We start from the raw sequence: 25,381 nt of genomic DNA, 5'->3' as shown, positions 1-25,381 counted from the left end.
GTTTTTGATAAAAAGTGTTAGAGTATTTTTTATTCATTTCATTTTTTAATAATAAGACACTTGAATATTTTATTTTATTTTTTATTTAGATATTCCTTTAGTAATTTAATAGTATTTAATACATGTTGAATGGTATTGTATGATTCATGTTTCCAGTTATTCAGTAATTTATGAAAAAAGTTTTTAATATTTGAGAAAATATTTTCTAAAAATAGTTGAAGATTTTTTTAAATGCAGGGTTGTATAATGAGATGTTGCTCACAACAACAAATCACATATATTACCTCTAAAGCAAAAAGTTTAATTTCTTGTCCTATGAGAAAATGGCTAACCCAGATAGTATACAGATGTGGGCCACTTCAGGCAACAATCTGGCACTGTAGGCATTCTTCTGGCCTGCACAAAACAGATGTGAGCCTAAACTGGCCCATGTGGTAAATGCTACATTCGGCCCTTATATCACAAAACAAATATGGCCCATCTTTGGCAAATACGTGGCAGAGTAGGAAATGGTTATTCTGTAAGTGAACCAAGGCTGGCCCACATATGGTTCAGCACACGTGGCTCACCTTTGCTGAAACACATTTGGGCCAGTTTTGGCCGAAAGACGGCAAGTTAGCATTGACTAATCTGGATGTGAGCCTAAAGTGGCCCGCCTGTAACATGGTGGGGTCCATACTTTGTGAAGTACAAATGTGCCAGGACAAGAAAAGACAAGACAAGTTAAGTTAGTTTGCTTCTCTCATTGAACCGCTGTCCACTATTCCTTGCTCCTAGTTGTATCTATGCACCTTAACTCCCGCTGCTATTAATTCTTTGTGCTTTTCTCTTGTCCAGATCATCTGTTGTTGCCAGCTTGGTATTATTGATAGGGTTGGAACTTTGTACAAGTCCATGATGACTTTGTTCCCTCCTTGCACTCTGTTTTAATGCATTTTTGTGCTAAATAAATAAACCTAAACATAAGATAATAGATGAGATGAGATGAGATGAGACGAGATGAGATGAGATGAGATGAGATGAGATGAGATAAGACGAGTAGATATTCCTTTTTCGGTGGAATATTCCATGATGGGCATGATTGACAGCGTTGCAGCAGGAACGTTGTGCAATATTGCTCCTTCACTCATTCTGGAAGAAGCTCGCCACTAATGGAGCCCCCGTCCAGCTTCTTTGCTGGAGCTTGCTATGGAAGCAGTGAGAGGACTGAAGACTTTTAGGCCTGAACTGGCTTGTGTTCTCCACTATGGAGGTGAGAGGAGAATTTTATCTAAGCCAATGTCTATCATGAACAACACATCCCCATGGCAAGCCCGTCTGTTGCACCCATGAAGAGAAACAAAACCGTTCATAAAATATATCTGAGAGGAAAAAAAAGTTATTACAACACAACAAGCGGATGGTGAATTCTGAGAGTTGTTAGAGAGATCCGTCTGACACTCATACCAGCAGGAATTATATACAGTAGGCATAGTCAAGTTAAACTTTTTTTTCTCTTAGTGCAGTATTATCTGTCAGTATAAATAATGTGCCAACTGTGATGAATTTGTTGTTTGCTGATGAAAGTTAATTTATTTAAAAAAAAAAAAAAGAAATTATATTGACCAACAATTCCGTGTTTTCTCTGATTTGAGTATATGCACTAAATGCACAACATACATACATTCCTTGACACAGGGATGGAGTGTGCTAATAAGAGCATAGCCTAGGCCAAGAGTGTTAGTTCATTTGTGAACAGAAACCGCTCCCACCTGCTCTCTGCCAAAGCATTGAACATTATCTCTCTTTTTTCCAAAGCATCTGGTTTGAACATAAATCTAAAGAAAAGCGAAATACTACCACTACATCCTTGTACAGATACCCAAATAATGTCCATCCCTGTTAAATCTGAAGTTAAATATCTAGGCATAAAATTAATACAAGAGATTTAAAAAAAAAAGGGGAGGAAAAGAATCTGAATGAAAAAATAGAAAATATGAAAAAAAACTTTAAATCACTGGCTAATGAGAGATCTATCCATTTTTGGTCGAAACCTATTATCCAAGTCTGAGGGGATATCAAAATTGATTTATCCATGTTACTCGATGTATGTGACTCCTAAAAACATCAAAAGGCAAACTCTATAATTTAACTTTATATGGAGAAACAAAACGCATTATGTTAAAATATCACAACTGGTTAAAGATTGTAAAAAAGGAGGTTTGAAAACACTGGACTTTGAATCAATGGTAGGAGTCTTTAAAATAAATTGGATAAAAGCTATGTCACAGACAGAATCAATTTGGTTTCACATCCCCAGAAGTATTTTTAAGAAAATTGGAGGGTTGGATTTTGTGTTAAAATGTGATTTTGAAACTACGAAACTGCCTGTGAGGTTATCTGAATTTCATACATAAGTTATTGTATTATTGGAAGATGATATTTTCCCATAATTTTACCCCAAATGGCTCCACATTGTGGAATAACAGAACAATTACGATAAATAGGAAAACTGTATTCAAAAAGGATTGGTTCGATAAAAAGGTGATTTTTGTTATAGATCTAATGGATAACCATGGAAATTTCTTACATTTTAATACCTTTAAAGAAAAATTTGATGTTCAATGTTCTTATAGAGAATTCAGCAAAATATGCAAAGCAATACTTCTTGCTCTGGTACGTTTAATACAAAACACACTCTCTCAATCAAGTGATAGAAAATGTAACCAATTTATTGGGAAAGCTTTCAAGTGTAAAACTTTTCATGATTATACTAGAACTGCAAAAATCAGAATAAACAATGATTTATGTAGCACGGATAAATACTTCAAATATTTAAAATGGCCAATTCCGCCAAAAGCAAAAGAAGTACAATATAAAATTATTAATAGTTATTACCCTACAGCAGAAACTCTTAAGAAAAGATTTGGATTTGAGGTTGAAGCTTGCGTTTTCTGTCTGGAGGAATCTGAAACTATTGAACATCTCTTCTATTCATATAGAGTCACGAGTCAATTTTGGCAAAACCTGCATAATTGGTTAAGTTAATATCACACCTTTTGATATGAATCAAATCCTAATATACAAGAATGACATCGCTAAAGAAATATCTGACACAATCACTACCATAATGATTATGGGAAAATATCATATACATGCATGTAAATGGAAAAATCAAAGACCTTCACTAATATGTTTTAAAAATGAACTTAAAATCTTTTATTCCTCTCTATTACTTTTAGCTGAAAAATATGGACCAATACAAAAACTCTGCAATAACTTGCCACAATTTTTAATGCTTTAACTGATTGAAATGGCAATGTTTCAATAAATTGTTAATGTGTCCTTAAGCATCATTTTCATGTGGTTGAAATGTGAATGATTTGGTGAGAAGGACTGTCTCATTGCAAAAGAGGGACTGCCTGTATTATTTAGTTATTATTTATTTTATTTTCCATCATGTCATCTATATTTTTTATTGGAATTTATGTTTATATATATCCACCTAATTTACTGAGATGATAGTCTTGATGTTTATTTTTCTTTTTGCTTTGCACAAGTTTATGTTTTTGTAAGAATGCAAAGTGGAGATTCTTAATTGAATTTGTAATTATTGTATTGTTCAATAAAGTTTGGGAAAAAAAAACTGCTCTCTGCCAAACTCAGTGTCACATAGAAAATGACTGGCAGGTCATACCGTCGATGACGTAATCGCACCTGCCTCTGTGTGAAAATGGCCGCAAGCACAGTAACGGCGGAGGGGCTACATCCGTGATTTGGACGTGGTTCAGGTTTAAAAAGTCGGATGTTGAGCAGAAAAATGTCATCTGCAAGATGTGTGGAGTAACTGTGACCGCCAACAAAGACCCAGATGCCGTCCTATACGGACCTATAACCAATAAATTATTTTATTTATTTATTTATTTTTTTTACGGGGCGCTGCTGGTTTATCTGATCAGGAAACGCACAGACCAACTGCAGAGAAGCTGCGTGTGGAGGAGACTGTTGTTAATGACGGAGTTTATTACAACAGAAACTAACGTGATGGTTAATGACATCGACACCAACCAGATGCACTTATAAAATTAAACAACTGTATAAGAAGGCCTATACATAAAACAGGAGAGTCTGTGTTTCTCTGTGAGAAACTTTCAGACCTTCTCACAGCAGAGTGAACAGGTGAGGGAGGAGAGGAGGGCAGACTGATCACTAATCAATCACTGATACCGTCGTCATCTTGGACTGATTAAAAAGTAAAAATGCCAAAATTGGTGACAAACCAAACCTGGTTGTCCACACAAATAAAGTGTTTGTGTGAAACACTGCAGTTTAACATCGTGCTGTTTACAGACAGTCTGCTGTCTGTAGTTTGACAGAGAGACAGAGAGGATCGTGTCTAGAAGGGAACCCTAGACCCGCGAAAGCTCGCGCGACCTTGATCATTTTAGTAGAAATAACGAACAAAAATCTCGCGAGTTGTGCAAATAAAGCGTTACCTTCTAAAAAAAATGGTGCGCCAAAAAAAAAAAAAAAAAAAAAAAAAAAAAATAGAAAATCATGTCGTGGTGCAGATGTTTTTAATGTGGCGGGCCCCATAAATAAAACACTATTCACTGATCCACAGAGAGTCACTGAAACACTGATCACTGACCTGCTGTGGTGGAAAAAATACTCACATTCTTTACTTAGGTATTTTTTTTACAGATGTTTCCAGGATTACAGAACCTTTTCACTGTTTTTGCCATTTAGAAAACCTCTCTTATTTGAAGTACTGTTTACAATATCCACTTTATTTTTGTAAGAATTTTTGTACTTCTGTTGTTCTTCTGCACAATAAATGCTTAAAAAAAAAATTACATTATATCTTTGCTTTTATTGTTGTTGTTTTTTTGTCAAATCAATTTAGTTTTGCTAAGGGTCTACAAAACCCATTCAGAAACACTTCCATTATAAGTTTTACACTGCGACATTTATACCGCGATATATACCGTTACCGTGAAGGGATTCAATTTATACCGTGATATGAATTTTGGGTCATACTGCCCAGCCCTAATACAAGGTAAGGCAGTTTTATTCATAGCCCATTTTTACAAACACTTGTCTCAAATGGCTTTACATAGCATCAAAACAACAACATCTGCCCAGACCCTCACATCCACTTAGGAAAAAAACTACCAAGAAATAACAGGAGAACCTCAGGGTGAGGGAATCCTTCACCCAGGACAGGCAGACGTGACATAGATGTTGTATACAGACAAGAAAATAGTTTACAAGGAATATGGAAAAACATTGAAATGTTTAACAGTTACAATTATTCAGTTTAGGTACTATTATGCACTGTTTGAACTCACATGTTCCTCCAAAAGAATGCTGTGTTGTGAGCAGTTCAGTGGACAGTGAAAACATATTTTGGCTGGTAATATTTCATATCTTACCTGTCATGAAGTGGTTTTTTTTTTGTTTTTTTGTTTTTTTTTTTAGCCTGTATGTCCATTTCCTTGGTTTGGCTTCAACTCTAACTCTACATCCCCAGGGAAAAAAAATACACGTTTTCTATTTGTCTAAAGCAAAATATGAATGTGTCTTTTGTTTGTTTGTATGAATTTATTTTTGTAAAGGAAAAATACCCATTTACTTGTGCTACATTATGCATTTTTAATTACAGTGTATTATACTGTCATGATGGTTTTTACAGTAAGTGTGCTTATTGTTGTTACAGAAATTTGCTGGTGGAAATACAGATTATTGAACTCATTAAAGGTAAGCTGCTCTGGTGAAATACAGAAGTTTTTTACAAACGCCCGCCTTGCCCTCATGTTGTTTACTTTTGCACTGTCCCTGTCAAATAAACAAACAAACGAATAAATAAATAAATGTACTGATATACTATATGATGTATCAATGTATAATACTTGCTCCTTTCTTTCTTTTTCAGAGTAACAGTCTGCTGCTGAGCTGCACAAGTTGCCAAACACCAAATAGGTTAGTGATACTGTAGTGCCATGGATAAAGAACAGTGGAATACCACACGCAGTAATTTAAGGAAAAGAGCTGTTAAAAGAGTTAACCAGTTCTTTGACTCTTTAAATGACAAGCATGAGCTTGAGGTTGACACTGAAGAGGAGTGCAGTTTTCAGGATTCTGTATTGCTTCAACCTTGGAAGCAATCGCTGATTCACCACCAAACTTTGACATAGACAGTGGAGATGGTGGATTAAGTTGTGATGATGATGACAGAAATGATGTTCATGACACAAGGGATTTAGCAAGTTGTTTGAGAGACTGAGTACACAATTTGGGATTTTGCTGATTGCTTTGTCTGCCCTCTTGTCTATTCTGAAAGTTCATCATCCTTCATTGCCCAAAGATGCCAGAACATTGTTAAAGACACAGATTTGCCATGCTGTTACTTCCTTGGCAGGTGGATCGTTCCACTTTTTTGGGATACAGAATATGTTCAGTAAAATATTTCAGAGACTGGCATTTATTGTTCCAGACAGTCACAACTTTCAATTGCAGTTAAATATTGACGGTCTACCAATTTTTAAAAGTTCAGCTGTTCAGTTTTGGCCAATCTTGGGAATCCTCCAAGGATTCAGTAGGAAACCTGTGCCAATTGCTATTTTCTGTGGGAACTCAAAGCCTCTGTCTTTGTCAGAATATCTAAGGGATCTGGTTTGTGAACTGAAATCCCTGAGCAATGGATTTGTTGTTAATGGTAAAACCTTTTTCCTCACTGTGTGCTCAGTAATTTGTGATGCTCCTGCAAGGGCCTTTGTTAAAGGTATTAAATCACACAATGGCTACAGTGGCTGTGACAGATGTGTACAGTCAGGCGTATATGTGAATAATTGCATGACATTCCCAGAGACAAACGCTAGAGCGAGAACTGATGAATCTTTTTCAAATGCAGAGGATGAGGACCACCACATAAAACCTTCGCCATTTCATGAAACATCTGTTCCTATGGTCAGTGGCTTCCCACATGACTATATGCATTTAGTTTGCTTAGGTGTGGTGCGTCGTCTACTTGATTTATGGATTGGCACATGTGGGAAGTTAAAATCCCGCATTTCATCCAGGCAAGTCTCTCTGATTTCTGTCAAGTTACTTGCTCTCAGAATGTACATACCCTCCGAATTTGCCCGAAGACCAAGGGGGCTTGATGAAAGATTAAGATGGAAGGCAACAGAACTTAGGCAGTTCCTACTTTACACTGGCCCAGTTGTTTTGAAAAATGTTCTGGCTCCTGAGGTGTATCAAAACTTTATGCTCTTATCTGTGAGCATTTACATTCTGGCAAGTCCAACCTATTGTTTGATGCTAAATGACTTTGCAAACACGCTCCTCAGAGCATTTGTTAAACATTTTGGGCAACTCTATGGTCATGAATTTGTAGTATACAACATACATGGCTTTATTCACCTCAGTGAAGATGTAAGGGTACATGGGAACTTGGACCTAATATCTGGATTTCCTTTTGAGAACTATTTAAAAAACATTAAAGGCATGGTTAGAAAGCCTAGTTCATCACTGCAACAAGTGATACGCAGGATTTCAGACCTTGACTCAACAAGTTTACCAGAGGAAACTCTGAAAACTGGCAAAAATCTCAAAATGTCGCATTCAGATGGACCTGTCCCAGAAGGCTTTGTGGGAACTGTGTCCCAGTTTAAAGAACTGGAAATGGATGAATTTGTCATTAATTCATCAGAGAGGGACAGATGCATTAAAATGAATGGCAAGATACTTCTGGTCCAGAATATAGTTGTTTTTGAGGGTCAGGAATACCTGGTCTGCAAAGAATACAGACAGATTGCAAGCTTTTTTGACTATCCCATTGACTCTTCAAATTTGGGAATTTGTTTTGTGTCAGATCTGTCATCACACCTAATGTGCTTGAGGTTGGACACTAAAATACAGAAGTGTGTTCGATTACCTTTGGAGGCAGGATTTGTTGTTGTGCCTCTTCTGCATGCAGATTCATTCTAAGCTTGTTTAACCTTAGCCGCACACAGCATGTGTTTTCATTTTAAGTTAAAACAAAAAGAATCGTAATATTATTCTTATACTTTATGTGCAGCTCAGCAGCAAGTTACAGTGGTGACAGTTCAGCCTGCCTTCACCCATCTGTGTGTAAGTGTGTATACCATATTTATAGTAATTATTCAGTTGGGAATGTGCATAAAATTGTCTAGAGTTAAATGTTAGTGTTTATGTTTGTACAACTTTTTGTTGTTGTACCCCCTTCCTATTCTAGGCAATGTTTTACATTGTCGAATTTTACGAGACCCAAGAGGTTGAGGTGGTGCCAGCAGCTTGGGTGGCTGATGACATCTGTCAGTGGCCCTCTTACTACAAGCCTGCAGAACTGGTAAAGGCCGCAAAAAATGCAGAGCAGCCGGGATCGTCGTGGGAAGAATTCAGAGTTCGGATTTTATATACAGCAGGTATACACATCACATATTTACCAGAATTCAGTCATTTAAAAACATATACACTCTATTAATTGTGATGTCTGAATCTCTTTATTTACAGCAAACTACACAACTGCCCGCCTCAAACTTCCCCAGGCAGAAACCCACACTGACCTACAGACAGCAGAAGAAGATGATGACATACCAAAGAGAAAGCGAAAAAGACTGTAAGCATTCAAAGCCACTACAGTACTATATTTGTGAGACATTAAGAATTATTACTACATTATCCGCTGTCAATAACTACCACCTCACTTAGAGTGAATTCTTCTTCAGTTCAGTTTAGAAAGTAAATCTTTAGCTGGTGCAATTAATATAAATTCATACATTTTTACATACATTTATAAAACGGAAAGGTGAAATCCGGCAATCTGATTGGCTGTTAACTGTGATATAATGAGTGTATACTACAGCTACTATTCTAAAAAGCCTTATCACAGCATATCACTCTGCTTCAGGGAAGCAAAAAGGTTTCCATGACAACAACAACATTATTGTCAGCTGGGCCGTATTATTATTAGATTAGATTATAAAATCCCGCACTGTGCATCAATGAGTAATTAGGAGTCAAATAGCGGACCACGGACAGCTCCCGTATGATGACAGTCACAGGATCAGCACCTTGACAGCGACTATGACACTTCGGGCTCTATAGGGTGATCTGTCACTGTCTGATTGAACGAAATTTGTTAAGGCAAGTAATTTGGTGCTTTTAAAGTCATGATATTCAGATGCCGCTGCTGCGTCTCCAGGTGCCTGCCGCGATGTCACATATAGTCGGCTTAATAAAGTCAGTGATCACTCAAAGCTAAAACTATTTAAAAAAAAACTCTCATTCATCAGGGTTTTGGGTGGATTCTTCTGGACCGCTCACTCATAGTTAACTGCGGGGTGGGCTCGCATGTTTACATTATGGGGCTGATTGTCAGAGAAGCAACAATGTATCCATGACAACAAACTGTTACAGTAGGTAGTAAAAAGTTGCTGCGGTGTTTTGACAACGTTAACAAATAGATTAAATTAGTTGAATTCACATGTTTAAGGTTAACTTTCACCTCCAGATAGGGTTAACAATGGTAGAGTTGATTGAGCAGTGACTTTCTCCCAAAAAAAAAAGGCGAGGAATAGACGACATGCAGAGCTAACGTACGGAGAGGTGGGACTATTTTTTTCACAGCGGGGCTATTTTATTAGATAATATGTATTTCTGTTTAACTACATGAAAATTATTGTGTATTCCTCTTTAATGTTGCCATTATTGGTAACAATTTTATAAAAGCAATACATCACTCCAGTCCGTGATATACACTCATTATACCATGCTAAGGGGGATTTCGAAGTGGCGAAGAACACCCCTTAGCTGTGGTATAATGAGCGTATATCACAGACTGGAGTGATGTATTGCTCAATGATATAATAATATCATTATTTATATGATATTGATGACTCTCCAGGTGCAAACACTGGAGCTGTAAACACCTACTACACAGTATGCCATGTTTTGAGGCTGGAGTATAACATTTAGCTCTGAAACTGAATCTCTTTATTCATTCACATTAAGTTGTAGAAAAATCACTCAATAGGGGAGACCAGGGTAAGTTGAGCTTAGGGAAAGTTGAGCCACCCGTTGTTGCTAGGATACCATAAGAAAAAAATGAACATGTGACCAAATATTTAGGATGAAGCCATCATTTCATGAAGTATGTGAAGGTAAGAACCATATAAAAGTGGTTTGACACTTACTGTATGTCCAAAAAAAAAAAAAAAAAAACAGTCAAAATTAGGTCAAAATTACCCAAATCTCAGTGAGTTGGTAGCTCAGCAACAGGTCCCTGGTTTTGTGTTCACCTGCAACCTGGACAGGTGGAATATTGTGAAAAGTGGGGGGTGAGAGATGGATAAAGGGGAAGGAGGGGGGTGGCTCAACATACCCTGCTCCTATGCTCAACTTATCCCATACGTGGGGTAAGTTGTGCCACCAGAAAACTTTTTTTGGACAGGCTATATTATCAACAGTGTTACACTCAGGTTACACTCCTATTTGTTTGTAGGGATGTACAACACCCTGAAATGTATACAGATGCATTAGTTTGCAGTGAAAAAACTTGTCTTAATGTAGTGATCCTGAATATGAGAAGGAACTCAACTTACACCGGTCTCCCTATAGTTCAGAGTTTGATGTAGTGGTCTGAGATTAATGTCTATCATCAGATGCAGTTATCTTCTTCCTCATATGGTTTTTTACTCATGCCTAGTCAATGGTTATGGCAGGCACATTCTCCTGCCCATGCTAACGAAAGTAATAGGGCTAAGTAATCTGATGTGTGCTGTATCTTAAGCACTACAAGTTCAGAGCAACAACTTACCAATGACAAATACTTTATACTAGTAGTCTCTCACAATCTTTTTCAATTTCTTCCTCTTCCCCTCCCAATCCCCTATATGCACACACAAGACCAAACATTCGCTTTCAAAGCAATAGTGACAGCGACTCAACTGTACAAAAATCATCACTGCCAGCAGCCCCAAAAATTCAACGGCCAGGCTTGAATATAACACAGAGAAGGGCCCCTAGCCCCCAAGGACCTGCATCAGTGGCAAGCCCACTGCCCACTGCCAGCCCACAACAGCCAGTGACCAGTCCGGGCAGTGAACGGTCGTCAGCTGCAGGTGCTTCAAACCTTGCGCATAAGTGATTATATTTGCTCACTAATGCACATACCCTCTCTGTCTCACTATCTCTTTCTCTGTCTCTGTATGAAATTATCTTACAATGCCTTGCCTTGGTTTTAATTATTTTACTGTATGTCAGTGATCAGACACAATATCAACTATAGCTTCAGATTAATTGTAATTAAAAACAGACTATGGATTTAAGTATTGAAAGACATCAACACAATATCGTATAACTTTATATCATTTTACAGGGCCTTTTTTGTTTGGTCTCCTGATAAGGTTTTGTGTTTTGCACTTCACTGCAACCATATATAGTAACCACAGTACTGCTTTACTGAGTCAACAAAATATGTTCTTTTGTGCATTTCTTAAAGGGCCAGATGAAGACGTGACGATGTTGGGGCCATGATTTTTTTGGAGTGAGCGTTGGAGGTCAACAACAGTGTTCCGCATTTGGTCTGAATTTTGTTCATGTTTGTTTTGTTTTGCCTGTTTTGTGGCACAGGTTAAAAAAAATAAAGAATCATAGTTCTCTACTGTTCACAAGTTGTTTCTCCTGTCTGGTTATTTCTTCAATTCTTCAGTAGGTATCTTCATCTTTGACCCTGAGATGAGTCCCAACAAGACTGGACCACTGCATGCCACCATTTAACACAGTATCTGGAAGTACCATAATGACATGTAGCCACAAATTCAGACCAGTTCTGGTTTATTTATATGATGTGTTCATATTTGACATAGAATTTTGTCATGGTTTGGTTGTGACTCCAAAGTGTGCAGGCTAGACAAGATCATAAACTGTAAACCAGTTCTGGGTAAGTCTGAGAGCTAACTGTGGCTCCCGTTTGAGTGAATTCTAATGTATTCAGCTCTTGGTTGATATGTAGCATTATGACTAGGCTGTGGGTCATATGTGAGAAACAACTGTGGACTACTCGTGTCATTCCATGTGGTAGGTGGGTCAGAATAAAAATGCATAGTGGCCCAAATTTGGGTGAGTGCTGGTTTATTTGGTCTATTTTTGGCTGACATTTGGCACTGTGTTGGTTTGGTTGTGGCCCACTTCTGGCAAACAACTGTGGACCACCCTTGTGCCATCATCCCAAGTGGTATATGGGCCAGAATAAAAATGTACAGTGGTGGCCCACATTTGGGTGAGTGCTGGTTTATTTGGTCTATTTTTGGCTGACATTTGGCACTGTGTTGGTTTGGTTGTGGCCCACTTCTGGCAAACAACTGTGGACCACCCATGTGCCATCATCCCATGTCGTACTTGGGCCAGAATAAAAGTGTACAGTGGCCCACATTCGGTTGAGTGCTGGTTTATTTGGTGTCAGCTGACATTTGGCACTGTATTGGTTTGGTTGTGGCCCACTTCTGGCAAACAGCTGTGGACCACCCATGTGCCATCATCCCATGTCGTACTTGGGCCAGAATAAAAGTGTACAGTGGCCCACATTCGGTTGAGTGCTGGTTTATTTTGCCAGTTTTTGGTTGACATCTGGCATTGTGATGGCCTGGTTGTGGCCCACTTTTGGCAAACAGGAGCGGACCTCCCAAGTGCCATCATTCCATGCGGTATGTGGGCCGGATGAACATGTCAGGTGTGGGCCAGATATGGGCCAAAAGAATTTTGCTATTTGGGAAACATGATGCATTTTAAAAAGAATATTTTTGAAACTATATATGTCTTTCATCCATCCTCGAGGTATGTTTGTCTCTCAAACGAGGACTGCACGGTTCATGCAAACACTGATCTGTCGCCCACATCCCCGCCCATTTAGCAAGAGACACCTCAGCAAGCGTTCCCAAAGAGTTTTCCCCGCTCACTTGCCCCAATTTGATTGGCTGAGCTGTTGAAGAGGCGTCCGTCAGTTGGATGTTGTTTCTGCTCTGTGAAATTCAGACGTTACATTCAGTCTCCAGGTTTTTGTAAAACACTGTATTCCGGAATATTTTCCGCTCCACAGGTATGTTACGGTTAGCTTAATAGGTCAGGAAAAGTATAAAACGCTGATAACGTAAATTTACCCACCGTTACAGCCGTTGGGAAATAGTTCATGTCTAGAACCCAAGATTTGCCAAACTCTCACGAGATTTGTGCACGTTGTACTTATGTACTATGTTTTAGAATGTGATAGATGTATTTTGGATTTTTTTTTTTCTGGTTTAAGGGTAATTTGTACCAAAAACACTTTGTTATGGTTTGGGAACGGTCATAGTTTGTGTCATGATCACTCTCGCAGGATCTTTCGCTGGCCCGGGATTTCCTTTCTAAACACGACCAGGGAGCTAACGTTAGCTGCTAGCGAACGCTAACGTGATAACATTAGGCTATAGATCACCATTAATATGCAGCTGTTTTCTTGGGTAAATACTTATTAACTGACACAGTGACGTTACTGTAAGTCACACAATAGACCCTAACTAAACTGAAGGTAAGCCTATTTGTACTTGAATATTTATTTTACAAATATTGTACTTTTTACTCCACTAGCTACATTTGTCAAAAACAACTTTAGTGTAGTACTTTCCAGACTATAATTTTTCATACTCTTCCTGTCCAATGAAAACCATTTATCTCAAAATGTATTGAATATTTGTTATAAACTAAAGGATGAAGTGTTCCTTTATGATAGAAATGAAAAAAAAAACTTTTTTAGTTAAATAAACTTTTTTTCTTTAAAGCTGCAAAAATAAAATGCACAATCACAAAGCTGAAAACAGGCTGTTTTTCTGACAACATGAAAATCTGGCGTTTTAGAGATGCATATTGCAAATATTACGGGTGTCCCGATCCAATGTTGATATCGGATATCTGTCCGATATCAGCCAAAAAAAAAAGTCTATTGGATTTTATTGGACTGCATCTAAAATCTCTGATATAAGCGCTCTGATAAGCAGTCCATTTTCTGCTCCAGCACTTCTATCCATAGGTGACTCTGGTTGCTGACTATTGTTGTCTGTTTGAGTAACATCACTTGATCAAGCCTTTTCTAACATTCCACACTACAAAATAAGTAATAAAAGTATGTATGATTCATGCTGATATTGTATCGGATCTATATCGGTATCGGCCAATACTCAAGGCTGCAATATCGGTATCGTATTGGAAGTGAAAAAGTTGTATTGGGACATCCCTAGTAAATATAGGATGATCTGTAGATCAAAATACCGAACAGTATTTTTATATAAAGTAGCTTAAATGAACTCAACCTGAAATATCTACAGCAGTAAAATAGAATATGCGTATTATTACAGCAGCAATATTAATCCAGAAGACATTACATACAGTAAAACATGCATTTAATAGTACAACCATATGTTGTAAAATGATAAATAAATTAATGGGACAGTTCACCCTATAATCAAATATTACCTACTTATTCATCTAGATCAGTGGTGCCAAACCCTGGTCCTCAGGGACACCTGTCCTGCATGTTTAACCAGTCTTTATTTTCGTTATGATATCAGTTTTTCATATACCGCCATACCGGTGAATAACCCAAACAACGTCCAGAACGTGCGCGGCGGCAAAGTGTTTCAGCGGGGACCCATTTCACTGCTGCACACCAACACCACAGGTATGCTTGCTTGAGCGTGTGTACCAGGGATGTTCCTGACAACTAATTTCTCTGTTGATTAGATGCCAAATTTAATTTAGAATAGTCAAAATTTATTAATTTATAATGTTAAACACTGTCCGAAAAAAAGCCATAACCCTAACCCTAAGCCATTTGGAGACGTCAATCACAGTCTACAATCGCCAAATCGTACTTTAAATGCAGCTGAAATGCGCGCTACTTCGCACTGTGCAATACAAACCTTACACGCTTATGCTTCACCTTTTTAGACCGAAGAGGGTCACAGTGTCTGCAGGTAAAGGATCCAGAGCTAAACGTTAGCTTCCAGCCTGACACACAGTGTGGCTAACATTAGCTTCCAGCCTGACACACAGTGTGGCTAACATTAGCTTCCAGCCTGACACACAGTGTGGCTAACGTTAGCAGCTAGTAGTAGCAGCAGCAGCAGCTCCGCCTGCAGGTTTATGTCTGTGTCTGTGCTTAATGCGGTCACATTTCTCCAGTCGAGTGAATATATATCAACTTATTCTGTCACAGTTTACAATCATCCCTCCGACCTCGCTGATGTACAGTGTTGGGCACGTTACTTTGAAAAAGTAATTAGTTATAGTTACTAGTTACTTCTCCCAAAAGGTAACTGTTAGTAACTGAGTTACTCCACTATAAAAGTAATTAGTTACCAGGGAAAGTAACTATTGCGTTACTTTTTTTTTTTTTTTTAATCCAGCTTTTGCTGCTTGGACGGCGTGGCTCTGTGTCCTTCTTTGTTAGCGGAGCTCACATTAACAGCACCTGGCCTGCTATCATCATTACCAGTGTCAACAATGTTTTTGACAGGCGCAGCCCCAACTAGTGGCGTGCGGCAACAGATAACTGGCATCATGCATGAATGAAATATTGACAATTTTTTCATTTTTAAATATTTTAAATGACTAGTATTTCTGGTGCCGACTAGCGTGTGTGGGGACGTTTAATTGTATAGTCGTCCATGTGATGGTAACCATACTTTGGAGGGGTCATGCTTTTACCTGTCTGGACATTAAAAAAACAGTCCTTGTGACAGTAAAATGGGCTATTTGAAGACTTGTGTGAGCAGTTTCATGTAGGAGCTACTTTCTTTCCCATGTTAAAAGAGTAGTTCTGCTAGATTTTACTGCAGAAAGTAATAGTAACCAGCTCATGATTTTTGGAAAGAGATGCTAGTTTTGAATTTTTCAAATGTGTTTTTGGGTGCTTTGAGAACCACAAGCTGAGCGCTCTTTAGTCCCATTATATTAGAGAGAAGGCAGACATCTCTATGGCTGATATCCCCAAAACTGCAAGTCACAACAAAAAAATCTGAATGGATAAATAGCATTACAGGCCAAGGGAAAATATGTATTTTTGATGTTGACGTTAACTGTCCATTTAACCTTTTACCTTGAAAAAGCATCCCGTAAGTCAAAGAGATAACTTGAAGGTTTGTTTTTTGATTGATAAAGCATATAATGTCCTCAACCTTTCACAGTCAGACCTTGGCTGCAGTACTTTTCCTCTTGTGGTTCTCACCTGTGGGTCGGAGACGATGCCTCATGATAAATCTACCAGCCGCCGGAAGGCCAAAACCCCTCAACGTCGCCCCCCGCTGCAGGCCCCAGGGCCCTCTGGTGTGCCAGCCAAGCCTCCAAAACGGAGTGGAGTTTCAGGTGAGAATGACATTGAGGGACCAAAACTGGCGCTCACCAGATGTGAGTAAAAATCAACGCTGGCAACATGAGTTGATTGACTGCATCACAATTTTTTGATTGACTGTCGCTGTCCCTATTTTTACACTTACTTTATTTAGTGTAAAGTGGATGTATGGTTAAAAGAAAATTTACGGAGAATTGTCACAGATAAGGGGCTGAGGAGAGTTTTTGATGACATTGTATTTTATGCAGTTTGGCCTGTTCAAAAATAGTTTCAGTTTAGCAGCCATTGGCAGATAAACCAAAAAGTTTTGGACCCTGTTGACATTTGAGCTGATGTGTTGTGTTCCAATCTCTCCTGCCATCACAACAACAAATTCAAACCGTCTGTATGTGTTTTCCAGAGGGGCCTGCTGTGTCTCCCAGGAAGAAAAGGTTTCGCCCAGGAACCAAGGCCTTAATGGAGATCTGCAAGTTCCAGAAGAGCACAGATCTTCTGCTCGGGAAGCAACCCTTCTCCCGTGTGGTGAGTCAGACAACAGAAAGAAATGAGGACGATATGATAACTACCTATACCTGAAATCTGTATATTGTATTCATGTCTTGGATGCTGCAGCCATAATCCAGAGAAGAATATTATACAAATCAAATAAACCAAACAAAAATCAAAAGACTGTCTCTCAAATTGGACCAGCATCCATTATTTGGAAGTGTTTAAGATTTGAAGCAAGTTATGTTAAGCAAGAACAAATCATATGCAGAGAGTGCATGTGTCTGTCCCACAAAGCAACACAACTAACATGTTCAATCACCTGAAAAAAAAAACAAAAAACACCACATACTGTCATACAATGAATGCATGAAGGCCACCTAACGTTACTTAACTGAATCTCCTCATTCAGCAGCAACTCATCGATAACAGCGACTCTGTACGGTGCATCATCGCGTGAATGTAGCATACTGTGAAAGTGAAAGCAGTGCTCTTTTGATCTAATTTTGTGTAAAAAGTGTTGGTGCAATTTTATTTATATTTAGCCTCTATAACAGGCCTATTCAATAACTTTTTTTTTTTTTAGAAGAGCCAGATCTGAAAAGAGTAAAGTGCTAGAGGGTCAGACGTTTACATTTCCCACGTCTATAAAGTTAGGAATTTAAATGTGTGAAAGGATGCACCTTTTTTATTTTCGTCTCCACTTTTATTAGTTTTCCCAAATGTAAAGGAACCACCATTGCAGAACACAATTATGCATTTAACATCTTTTTTTTTTCATTTGGTTCTACTCTCTTAAATTCCTTCTATTTAAACAACCTGAGTTCTCAAAAACTTTTTAAAATAATAACTCTCTGAGTTACAATGAATGGGCCTATTAGCCTACTAACAAAATGATATTCTATTAAACAATGTCAACACTCATAAACTTTTACATCTAACTTTTAACATCCTGGTTCCTTGTGTCGGTGCAGGTTCGTGAGGTGTGCCAGAGTTTCTCCAAAGAGACTCTAAGGTGGAAGGTCTATGCTATTCTGGCCCTGCAGGAGGTAAGTGTTTGTCTCCAGCACCAAGTTAACATGCTGTTGTAAAGCTGTAAGGTGTTGGAAAAACTTGAATATGCACCTTAAACATGTTGAAAAAGTACTCAGATGTGACTTTGGAAAATGTGTAGGAACCCTGGATCACTAGACATCCATAACAGTTCAGCAGTCACACAATATTTTAAAGAATGAAATGTGGACAATATACAGTGTAGGTTTCAGCAGAATGGCTGGACTCTCTAACTCTTCCCCTCGTTGTAATCCACGTCTTTGAAAGAATCCATCAGACCCGTTGTACAGTTTTAACAGTTTACTGAGACAAAAATATCAAAAGTGTCCAAAAAATCCATCAAGTATCCATCACATCCAAGAAAAAATAAGCAGCGAGAGGAAAAGATAGAGGTAAAAAAAAAAAAAAAATCAGTTCAGTTCAGGAAATTAGAGGTGCACAGTAACTTGAAAACACCAAAGTGTTATATGCTCCAATCCAAATGTCACATAAATTACATTTTTATCAATTTTTAACAATCCAACTGCTTTTTAAACGGTTAACTTATTACAATATTGTGCATATGAACTGAAAATACCTGTGAACGTGCTTTTAATTCCATCTAAATTAATTTACTTATTACTCTTATTTTTAACTGTTTTTAAATGAGCTTAAATTATTTATTACTTACTTTTTAAACCAAAAATCAATGCATTGCATTTAGGCTCTTATATACAGTACATATAATTATAGGGCTCATTTACTATAATTAAAATTATGAAAATTGAGGTTTGAGCAACAAGTTAAATTTGCAATATTTTTACCTTTTTTGTGTCACTTTGGTGCCATCCAATCCAATCCAACTTTATTTGTAAAGCACTTTATAAGCAACCGCAGTGGACCAAAGTGCTGTACAGAAATAAAATACAAGAAGAGATTAAATGACATAAAACAACTATACAATTTAAAGCAATAGAAAAATAAAATTAAACAAATATATATATATATATATGTATATATATATATATATATATATATATATATATACATGTACATATACATACACACATACATATGCACATACATACAATACATTCAACATCTCACATGATGTTAAAAGCCAGGGAGAAGAGATGGGTTTTAAGATGTGATTTAAAAACAGGCAGCGAGGAGGCCTGTCTGATGTGGAGAGGCAGATCATTCCACAGTTTAGGAGCTGCTACAGCAAAGGCACGGTCACCTCTGAGCTTTCGCTTAGTTTTAGGTACACGCAGGAGCAGCTGATCAGCTGACCTGAGAGAGCGGAGGGGTGTATAAGGCTGCAGCAGTTCGGAGAGGTAGGGCAGGGCGAGACCATTTAGGGATTTAAAAGTAAATAAAAGAATTTTAAAACTGATCCTAAAATGGATGGGCAACCAGTGAAGTGAGGCTAAAATGAGGGAAATGTGCTTGTGCTTACGTGTGCCAGTTAAAAGACGTGCCGCAGCATTTTGCACCATCTGAAGACGAGCGACAGAGGACCCACTAACCCCCACATAAAGTGCATTACAGTAATTCAGCCTAGTGGTCACAAAGGCGTGGATTACTGTTTCAAAGTGCTGTCTTGAAAGAATCGGTTTAATTTTGGCAAGTTGCCTCAATTGGAAAAAGCTTGACTTAACAACCGACCTGATCTGACAGTCGAGCTTGAGATCAGCATCTACTTTAACCCCAAGATTAGTGACAGTTGGCTTAATGAACTGGGCCAGGGAACCCAGATCTACAGGGGGAGCCCCAGTGGTGCCACCAAAAACCATCACCTCTGGACCAAGCAGTAAAAAAAAAAAAAGATTTTATCACCATATAAATCGTTATGGTGAACAGTTAGTGCAGAGCAGCATTAACATTAGGGCTGCACCGAGTGACTGTTTTAAATGATTAATCTGACAAGTATTTTTTTTATTTGATTAATCTAACTATTAATTTATTGATTAATCTAAAAGTAATTTTTTATTACTAAATTAAAATAACACTAAATTTACCTAAAATGATCATCAAAACCATGTCACATTAAAGTTTATGTATTTTATTCAATCATAATCCTGAAATATAGACACATAAAGCACATTATGATAGTGTCATTTTTAAAAAAAAAAACTGTCTATTTTGTCTATTTAACAGACTCCATGTCAGATGCCTGATGAGAAAAATACTGGATGTCAAATCAAAAGGAGCTGTTATGCATATTAATTTAATAACTAATCCCTGTCAACCTTTGACTGAACTGGACAATCAGTATTTTAACTGAAAACTTTAACTGGTCATGAAGTTATTTCATCTCTAGAGTCATATGTAGGTAAGATGATCACTGACAGTGCATTTTTGCATCAATATGGAGCAAAGAAAATACTTTTTGTCAGTTTTCTGGTGACTGAAATGAATTACTGTCTGTTGTAATTCAACAGACACATGGTGCAAAGTTAACAGCAGTGATGCATCACTTTAAACACAAAACGACACTCTACACAACACTTCTAGAAGATCTATCTTAAAGCAATAGTTCACCCAGAAATGAAATTTCACTCAATATCTACTCACCCATGTGTTGATGTGACGATGGGTGAAGATCTCCAGTTCACAAAACACTCCTGGAGTTTCAGTGGAAAACTGTGTTGGAGCCAAATCCAATACAGTTGAAGTGAATGGTGACCAGTTTTAAAATGTAAAAAAAAGAACACAAACATGGAACAGAAACATGTTCCACGTGTTGATAATCCTGATATATAACAGGACGATGCTGCTGCTGCTGCAGCTGCAGGAGGAGGACAGGTCGCTCGGTGCTTCACTTCCAGCACTCATGTGGAGCAGTTTGTCCTGCTGTGACAAGTCATGTCCAGGTTGTGGAGCTAAAGAGAGCCAAACGTTTGCATCTCTGTCTAAAATACTCCCCCACTGCAGATGATCGCAGCGAGGCTCTCTGCAGCTTCTACTATGGGTGAATCTGTGCTCTGACTGCGTGCAGTGATTCATAGCAACGCATCGACACACGTTAAGCAAATCAACGTATTTTCATAATCAGTGATGTTGATTACGTTGACGAATCACCCCAGTATAATTAGCATTCAGTCTGTCTTATGTTTGTATTTATGATGAACCATCATGATTGTACATTGACACTGACACTGACCGCTACATGTAAAGACAGCAAGTCAACCAACAAATGGGCTAAATTCAAAGAAAATGTGCTCTAAAAATAAGAACTCATCAAAAACAAACAAAACAAAAGTGTCTTGTTGCTTTACTCTAACTTGACCTGTGTTTCTTCCTCCTCCTCCTCCCAGGCCGCAGAGGCGTTCCTTGTCATGTTATTCTCGGATGCCAACCTGTGTGCCATCCATGCCAAGCGGGTGACCGTGTTCCCACGAGACATTCAGCTGGCCCGAAAGATCTGTGGGGTGGACAACATTTAAAAACAAATCAGAATGTTCGCATATGTTAATATTGCTTTAGACTGGTTCAGCTGCCTGTATAACTGGTTTAAATTGTTTTCTGATCGTTTCACATTTTAGGAATTTGTAATACCGTTTTAAGAAAAAACATTAGCCATTTGTCTTGGCATGTCAGGTTTTATAAAAATGTAACATTTGTAGTTCAGGTGTTTTGAATTCACTTCAGTTCACTTTAAAAAGTTTGACTTGTAAATATCACTACTGAGACAAAGAAGAGAAATCATTGTCAGGCAGCTGTATTTTTCTGTACTGTTGAATCATTTGTATATACTTAACAGCTGTGCTGTGTTAGGGTGATCATTGCTGTATAACATATTTGATATATTGTTTCCCATTCAAGTAAACCAGTTTTGTTAAAGAGATTTTTTTGTCTTTCTTACCTTATTTTGATTTGGAGCAAGCAAAATTTAATCTCATTATAGCTCTTTGTGATGTTACCAGAAGAAGAAGCCAGTTTGGTGCAGACATATTGAGGGAAATGATTTTTGTTTTAAGTGGTCCCCAGGGTGCAGATAGGTGGATAATCAGATAAGATAAACTTTATTGATCCCACACTGCTAAAAATCACATTACAGCATCTCACCAAGAACAGGTAGAAAAAAAAGGTGAGTGACCATAGAATACTCGTAAAATAAAGACAAAATAGAAGAAAAAAAAAGATGTACTGTGTGTGTGTGTGTGTGTTTATATGTATTCTATTGTCTTATTCCTATTGTCCTCAAAGTTGATGTGTTAGAAGCAGGAAAAATGAGCAAGCGTAAGGATTTGAGCAAGTTTGACAAGGGCCAAATTGTGATGGCCAGACAACTGGGTCAGAACAAAACTGCAGTTCTTGTGGGGTGTTCCTGGTCTGCAGTGGTCAGTATCTATCAAAAGTGGTGAACTGGTGACAAGGTCATGGGCAGCCAAGGCTCATTGATGCACGAGGAGTGAAGGCTGGCACGTGTGGGCCAATCCAACAGATGAGCTACTGTTGCTCACATTGCTGAAGAACTTAATGCTGGTTCTAATAGAAAGGTGTCAGAATACACAGTGCATCACAGTTTATTGCAGATGGGGCTGCACAGCTGCAGACCAGTCAGGGTGTCCATCCTGACCCCTGTGCAACTCCAAGAGCATATGAGCATCAGAACTGGACCACAGAGCAATGGAAGAAGGTGGCCTGGTCTGATGAATCTGTTTTCTTTTACATCACATGGATGGCCGGGTGCGTGTGCATCGCTTACCTGGGGAACACATGGCACCAGGATGCACTATGGGAAGAAGGCAAGCTAGCGGAGGCAGTGTGATGCTTTGGGCAATGTTCTGCCGGGAAACTTTGGGTCCTGCCATCCACGTGGATGTTACTTTGACGCGTACCACCTACCTAAGCATTGTTGCAGACCATGTACACCCTTTCATGGAAACAGTATTCCCTGATGGCTGTGGCCTCTTTCAGCAGGATAATGCGCTGAGCCACAAAGCAAAAATGGTTCAGGAATGGTTTGAGGAGCACAACAATGAGTTTGAGGTGTTGACTTGACCTCCAAATTCCCCAGATCTCAATCCAATCGAGCATCTGTGGGATGTGCCGGACAAACAAGTCAGATCAATGGAGGCGCCACCTCGCAACTTACAGGACTTAACCCTCCTATTATCCTCAATTTGACCCCAGGGATATTTGCCTCCAGAAAATGATTTACAGAAAATTGTTGACCAAGTTTTTGTGTCAGGCACTTTATTTGTTGAATACACAAATAATACCTTGATAATGAAACCTTGACCTGTCCTCTAGCACCACCATCAGGCCAAACTTTCAAATTAGAATTAATTTATCTGAAAAGTTTTCATCCAAATCTTCTCAAATTTACTGACAACATTAATGACCACAAGAGTATGAACCCTATTGGTTTTGGTGATGATATGACTTTTCCTGCAGCGCCACCATCAGGTCAAACTTTCAGTTTTAGAGTTAGTGTATCTTGAAAATCTTTCATCCAAATCTTTTCTAATTTGAAGTGCAAATTTATGACTCTCACAGAATGAACCATATTGATTGATGTTGGTGCCCCCGCTTCCTCTCATAAACATTTATTTACTTATTTTTATCTTCTTTTTTTTTGTAACATATTTGTGGTCTCACTCACCCCTCCTCTTTTGTTACCGGGGCTTGGGACCGGCAGTGGCAGAGTTAAAGAGTTTTTTTGTTTGTTTGTTTGTTTTTGTTTATGATTTTTTGTTTGTTTTTTTGTTGTTTTTGTTGTGTGTTCACACACATTCACATTCAACATCAGTCAGATAGAGAGAACATGGAACAGTTCTTTATGAACAGAGTCAAGCTTCTTGTCTGCACTACTTTACACAGGATGTGCAGAGAGTGTACATGCTCCTTGCAGATATTTTACACAGTGAACAGGTCATGCTGGTCTTGGAATCATTTTGGGTGGGACAAACCTGACACCTGCCACGTTTCTCGCCCACAGTTTGTACCATTGGAGGAGTTGGGGTGTTTGTCTCTGTCTGTATGTCCTTCACAATAGCTGCAGCAGCTGTTGACGCTCTTGGAAGGCACTGTCTTCTCTCAATCTGAGGTTTCACCAGTGCATTACCAAGCTGCTCCAGGAAAATCCTCCTTTGGCTCTCAGTCCTTGTTTATTTCACACCATATCACATACACATTGTATGCACTCACATCAATGATGTGAAGAAGATGACAAGGGGCCAACGGGCAGTCAGACATTGACAGCTGTATATAGCTGTGACCTTGTCCAGGTTGTCCACCCCTCCCTTTGTCTCATTGTAGTCCAGCACTATTTGTGTTTTTTTTATTTGTCTTATTTGCTGCTCAGGGCAGCATCTTTGTGCATGGTGCTGAGCAGCAGGACATTTTTCCCTTTCTTGGGGCAACAGGAGACCACAGTTGCTTTATCAGTGAAGGCAAACACTGTAGATGTTACTTTCCTGTTCTTGACAGCAAGAAGTTCAGAGGGAAGCTCTGGTTTATTCTTTCTCACTGTCCCCAACATCGTAACCTTCCTTTTGAGCAGTTCCTCACCCAGGGCATAAGATGTGAAAAAAATCACACATGTAATATTATGGCCATGCAGTCTTTCAGCCATATCAAGCACAACCCTTGTGCCCTAATTATTTTCCTGTGCTTCGCCAGGAGATTTGCCTGTGTAAACCTGCATATTCCAGGCAAAGCTGGACTGTGCATCACATGCTGCCCATGTTTTGATGCCATATTTGGCAGGTTTGCTTGGCATATATTGTCGGAATGGACAGTGCCCACGAAACGCAACCAAGCACTCATCAACAGTCACGTGGGGACCTGGATTGTAAAGCAGGGGTAAACGCTGCACCCACTTGTCCCACACATCCCTTATTGCCGCAAGTTTGTCACGTTCACGTCGGCTCTGCCTTGTTTGTTTGTCATCAAAGCGCATGACACAGGACAAAACTTGGAATGTCTTCAGAGACATGGTGGCTGGAAATATTGCCCTTCCAGTCTCAGCGTTCCAAAGGCTTGCTGTTGCTTCACCTTTTGATTTGTAAACTCCTGTCAAAATGAGCAAGTCACCTACATCCAAGTTTTTCCAACTGTCCCCATACACACGCTTCCCCTCTAAATTTGTCATCCCAAGAACAATATTTTCAATCGATGGTGTTATGAAGAGCTCAAATGATGATTTGATGTCTTCAACATGGCTGACTGCATATCTAGTGGGGCCTTGAACCATTTTGATAATATTAGCAGTGCTAAGTCTACCCTGCTGTTGAAGTGGGGAAAGGGACCATATTATCTTTCCATTTTTGGATGGGATTGTGTCTGCTGGTGGTTGAGTGACAACAGGAGGGTCAACACTCTTATTCTCATCAGATGAGAATGCCTCAAAATCAGGGTCCTCCTCAACACAATCCTCTGTCTCAGACACATTCTCCTCTGTGTCACTTTCACTGTCAAAGAGCTGTTCCAAAACATCATTGACAGTAAAGCGTTTCCCAGAGG

The 25,381-nt window shown here is 38.7% G+C and overlaps 2 protein-coding genes across 3 annotated transcripts; both read left to right on the top strand.

Moving 5' to 3' along the window:
• The first annotated feature begins 5,638 nt into the window (after positions 1–5,638).
• LOC146307981 (uncharacterized) lies at positions 5,639–11,120 on the top strand. Of its 2 annotated transcripts, XR_014772645.1 has the most exons (6): positions 5,639–5,739; positions 5,915–5,961; positions 8,063–8,115; positions 8,240–8,429; positions 8,518–8,623; positions 10,912–11,120. XR_014772645.1 is itself a non-coding variant. In XM_084746265.1 (4 exons), the coding sequence occupies exon 1, from the start codon at positions 6,433–6,435 to the stop codon at positions 7,969–7,971; it is 1,539 nt and encodes a 512-aa protein (XP_084602391.1). In that variant the 5' UTR covers positions 6,340–6,432; the 3' UTR covers positions 7,972–8,115; positions 8,240–8,429; positions 8,518–8,623; positions 10,912–11,120. The 2 variants fall into 2 exon arrangements, 1 of the variants encoding a protein (XP_084602391.1); XM_084746265.1 differs by lacking the exons at positions 5,639–5,739; positions 5,915–5,961 and having other exon boundaries at positions 6,340–8,115.
• A 2,014-nt stretch (positions 11,121–13,134) lies between these two features.
• On the top strand, positions 13,135–21,635 carry LOC146307980 (histone H3-like centromeric protein A). Its single transcript, XM_084745881.1, has 5 exons — positions 13,135–13,307; positions 16,224–16,401; positions 16,788–16,909; positions 17,848–17,922; positions 21,226–21,635. The coding sequence occupies exons 1-5, from the start codon at positions 13,248–13,250 to the stop codon at positions 21,352–21,354; spliced, it is 564 nt and encodes a 187-aa protein (XP_084602007.1). The 5' UTR covers positions 13,135–13,247; the 3' UTR covers positions 21,355–21,635.
• The last annotated feature ends 3,746 nt before the right edge of the window (positions 21,636–25,381 follow it).

Source organism: Lutjanus erythropterus, chromosome 20 (assembly GCF_056507025.1).
Source record: "Lutjanus erythropterus isolate fLutEry1 chromosome 20, fLutEry1.hap2, whole genome shotgun sequence".
In the NCBI taxonomy this organism is placed as follows: domain Eukaryota; kingdom Metazoa; phylum Chordata; class Actinopteri; order Lutjaniformes; family Lutjanidae; genus Lutjanus; species Lutjanus erythropterus.
This window is presented reverse-complemented; position numbering and strand designations above follow the sequence as displayed.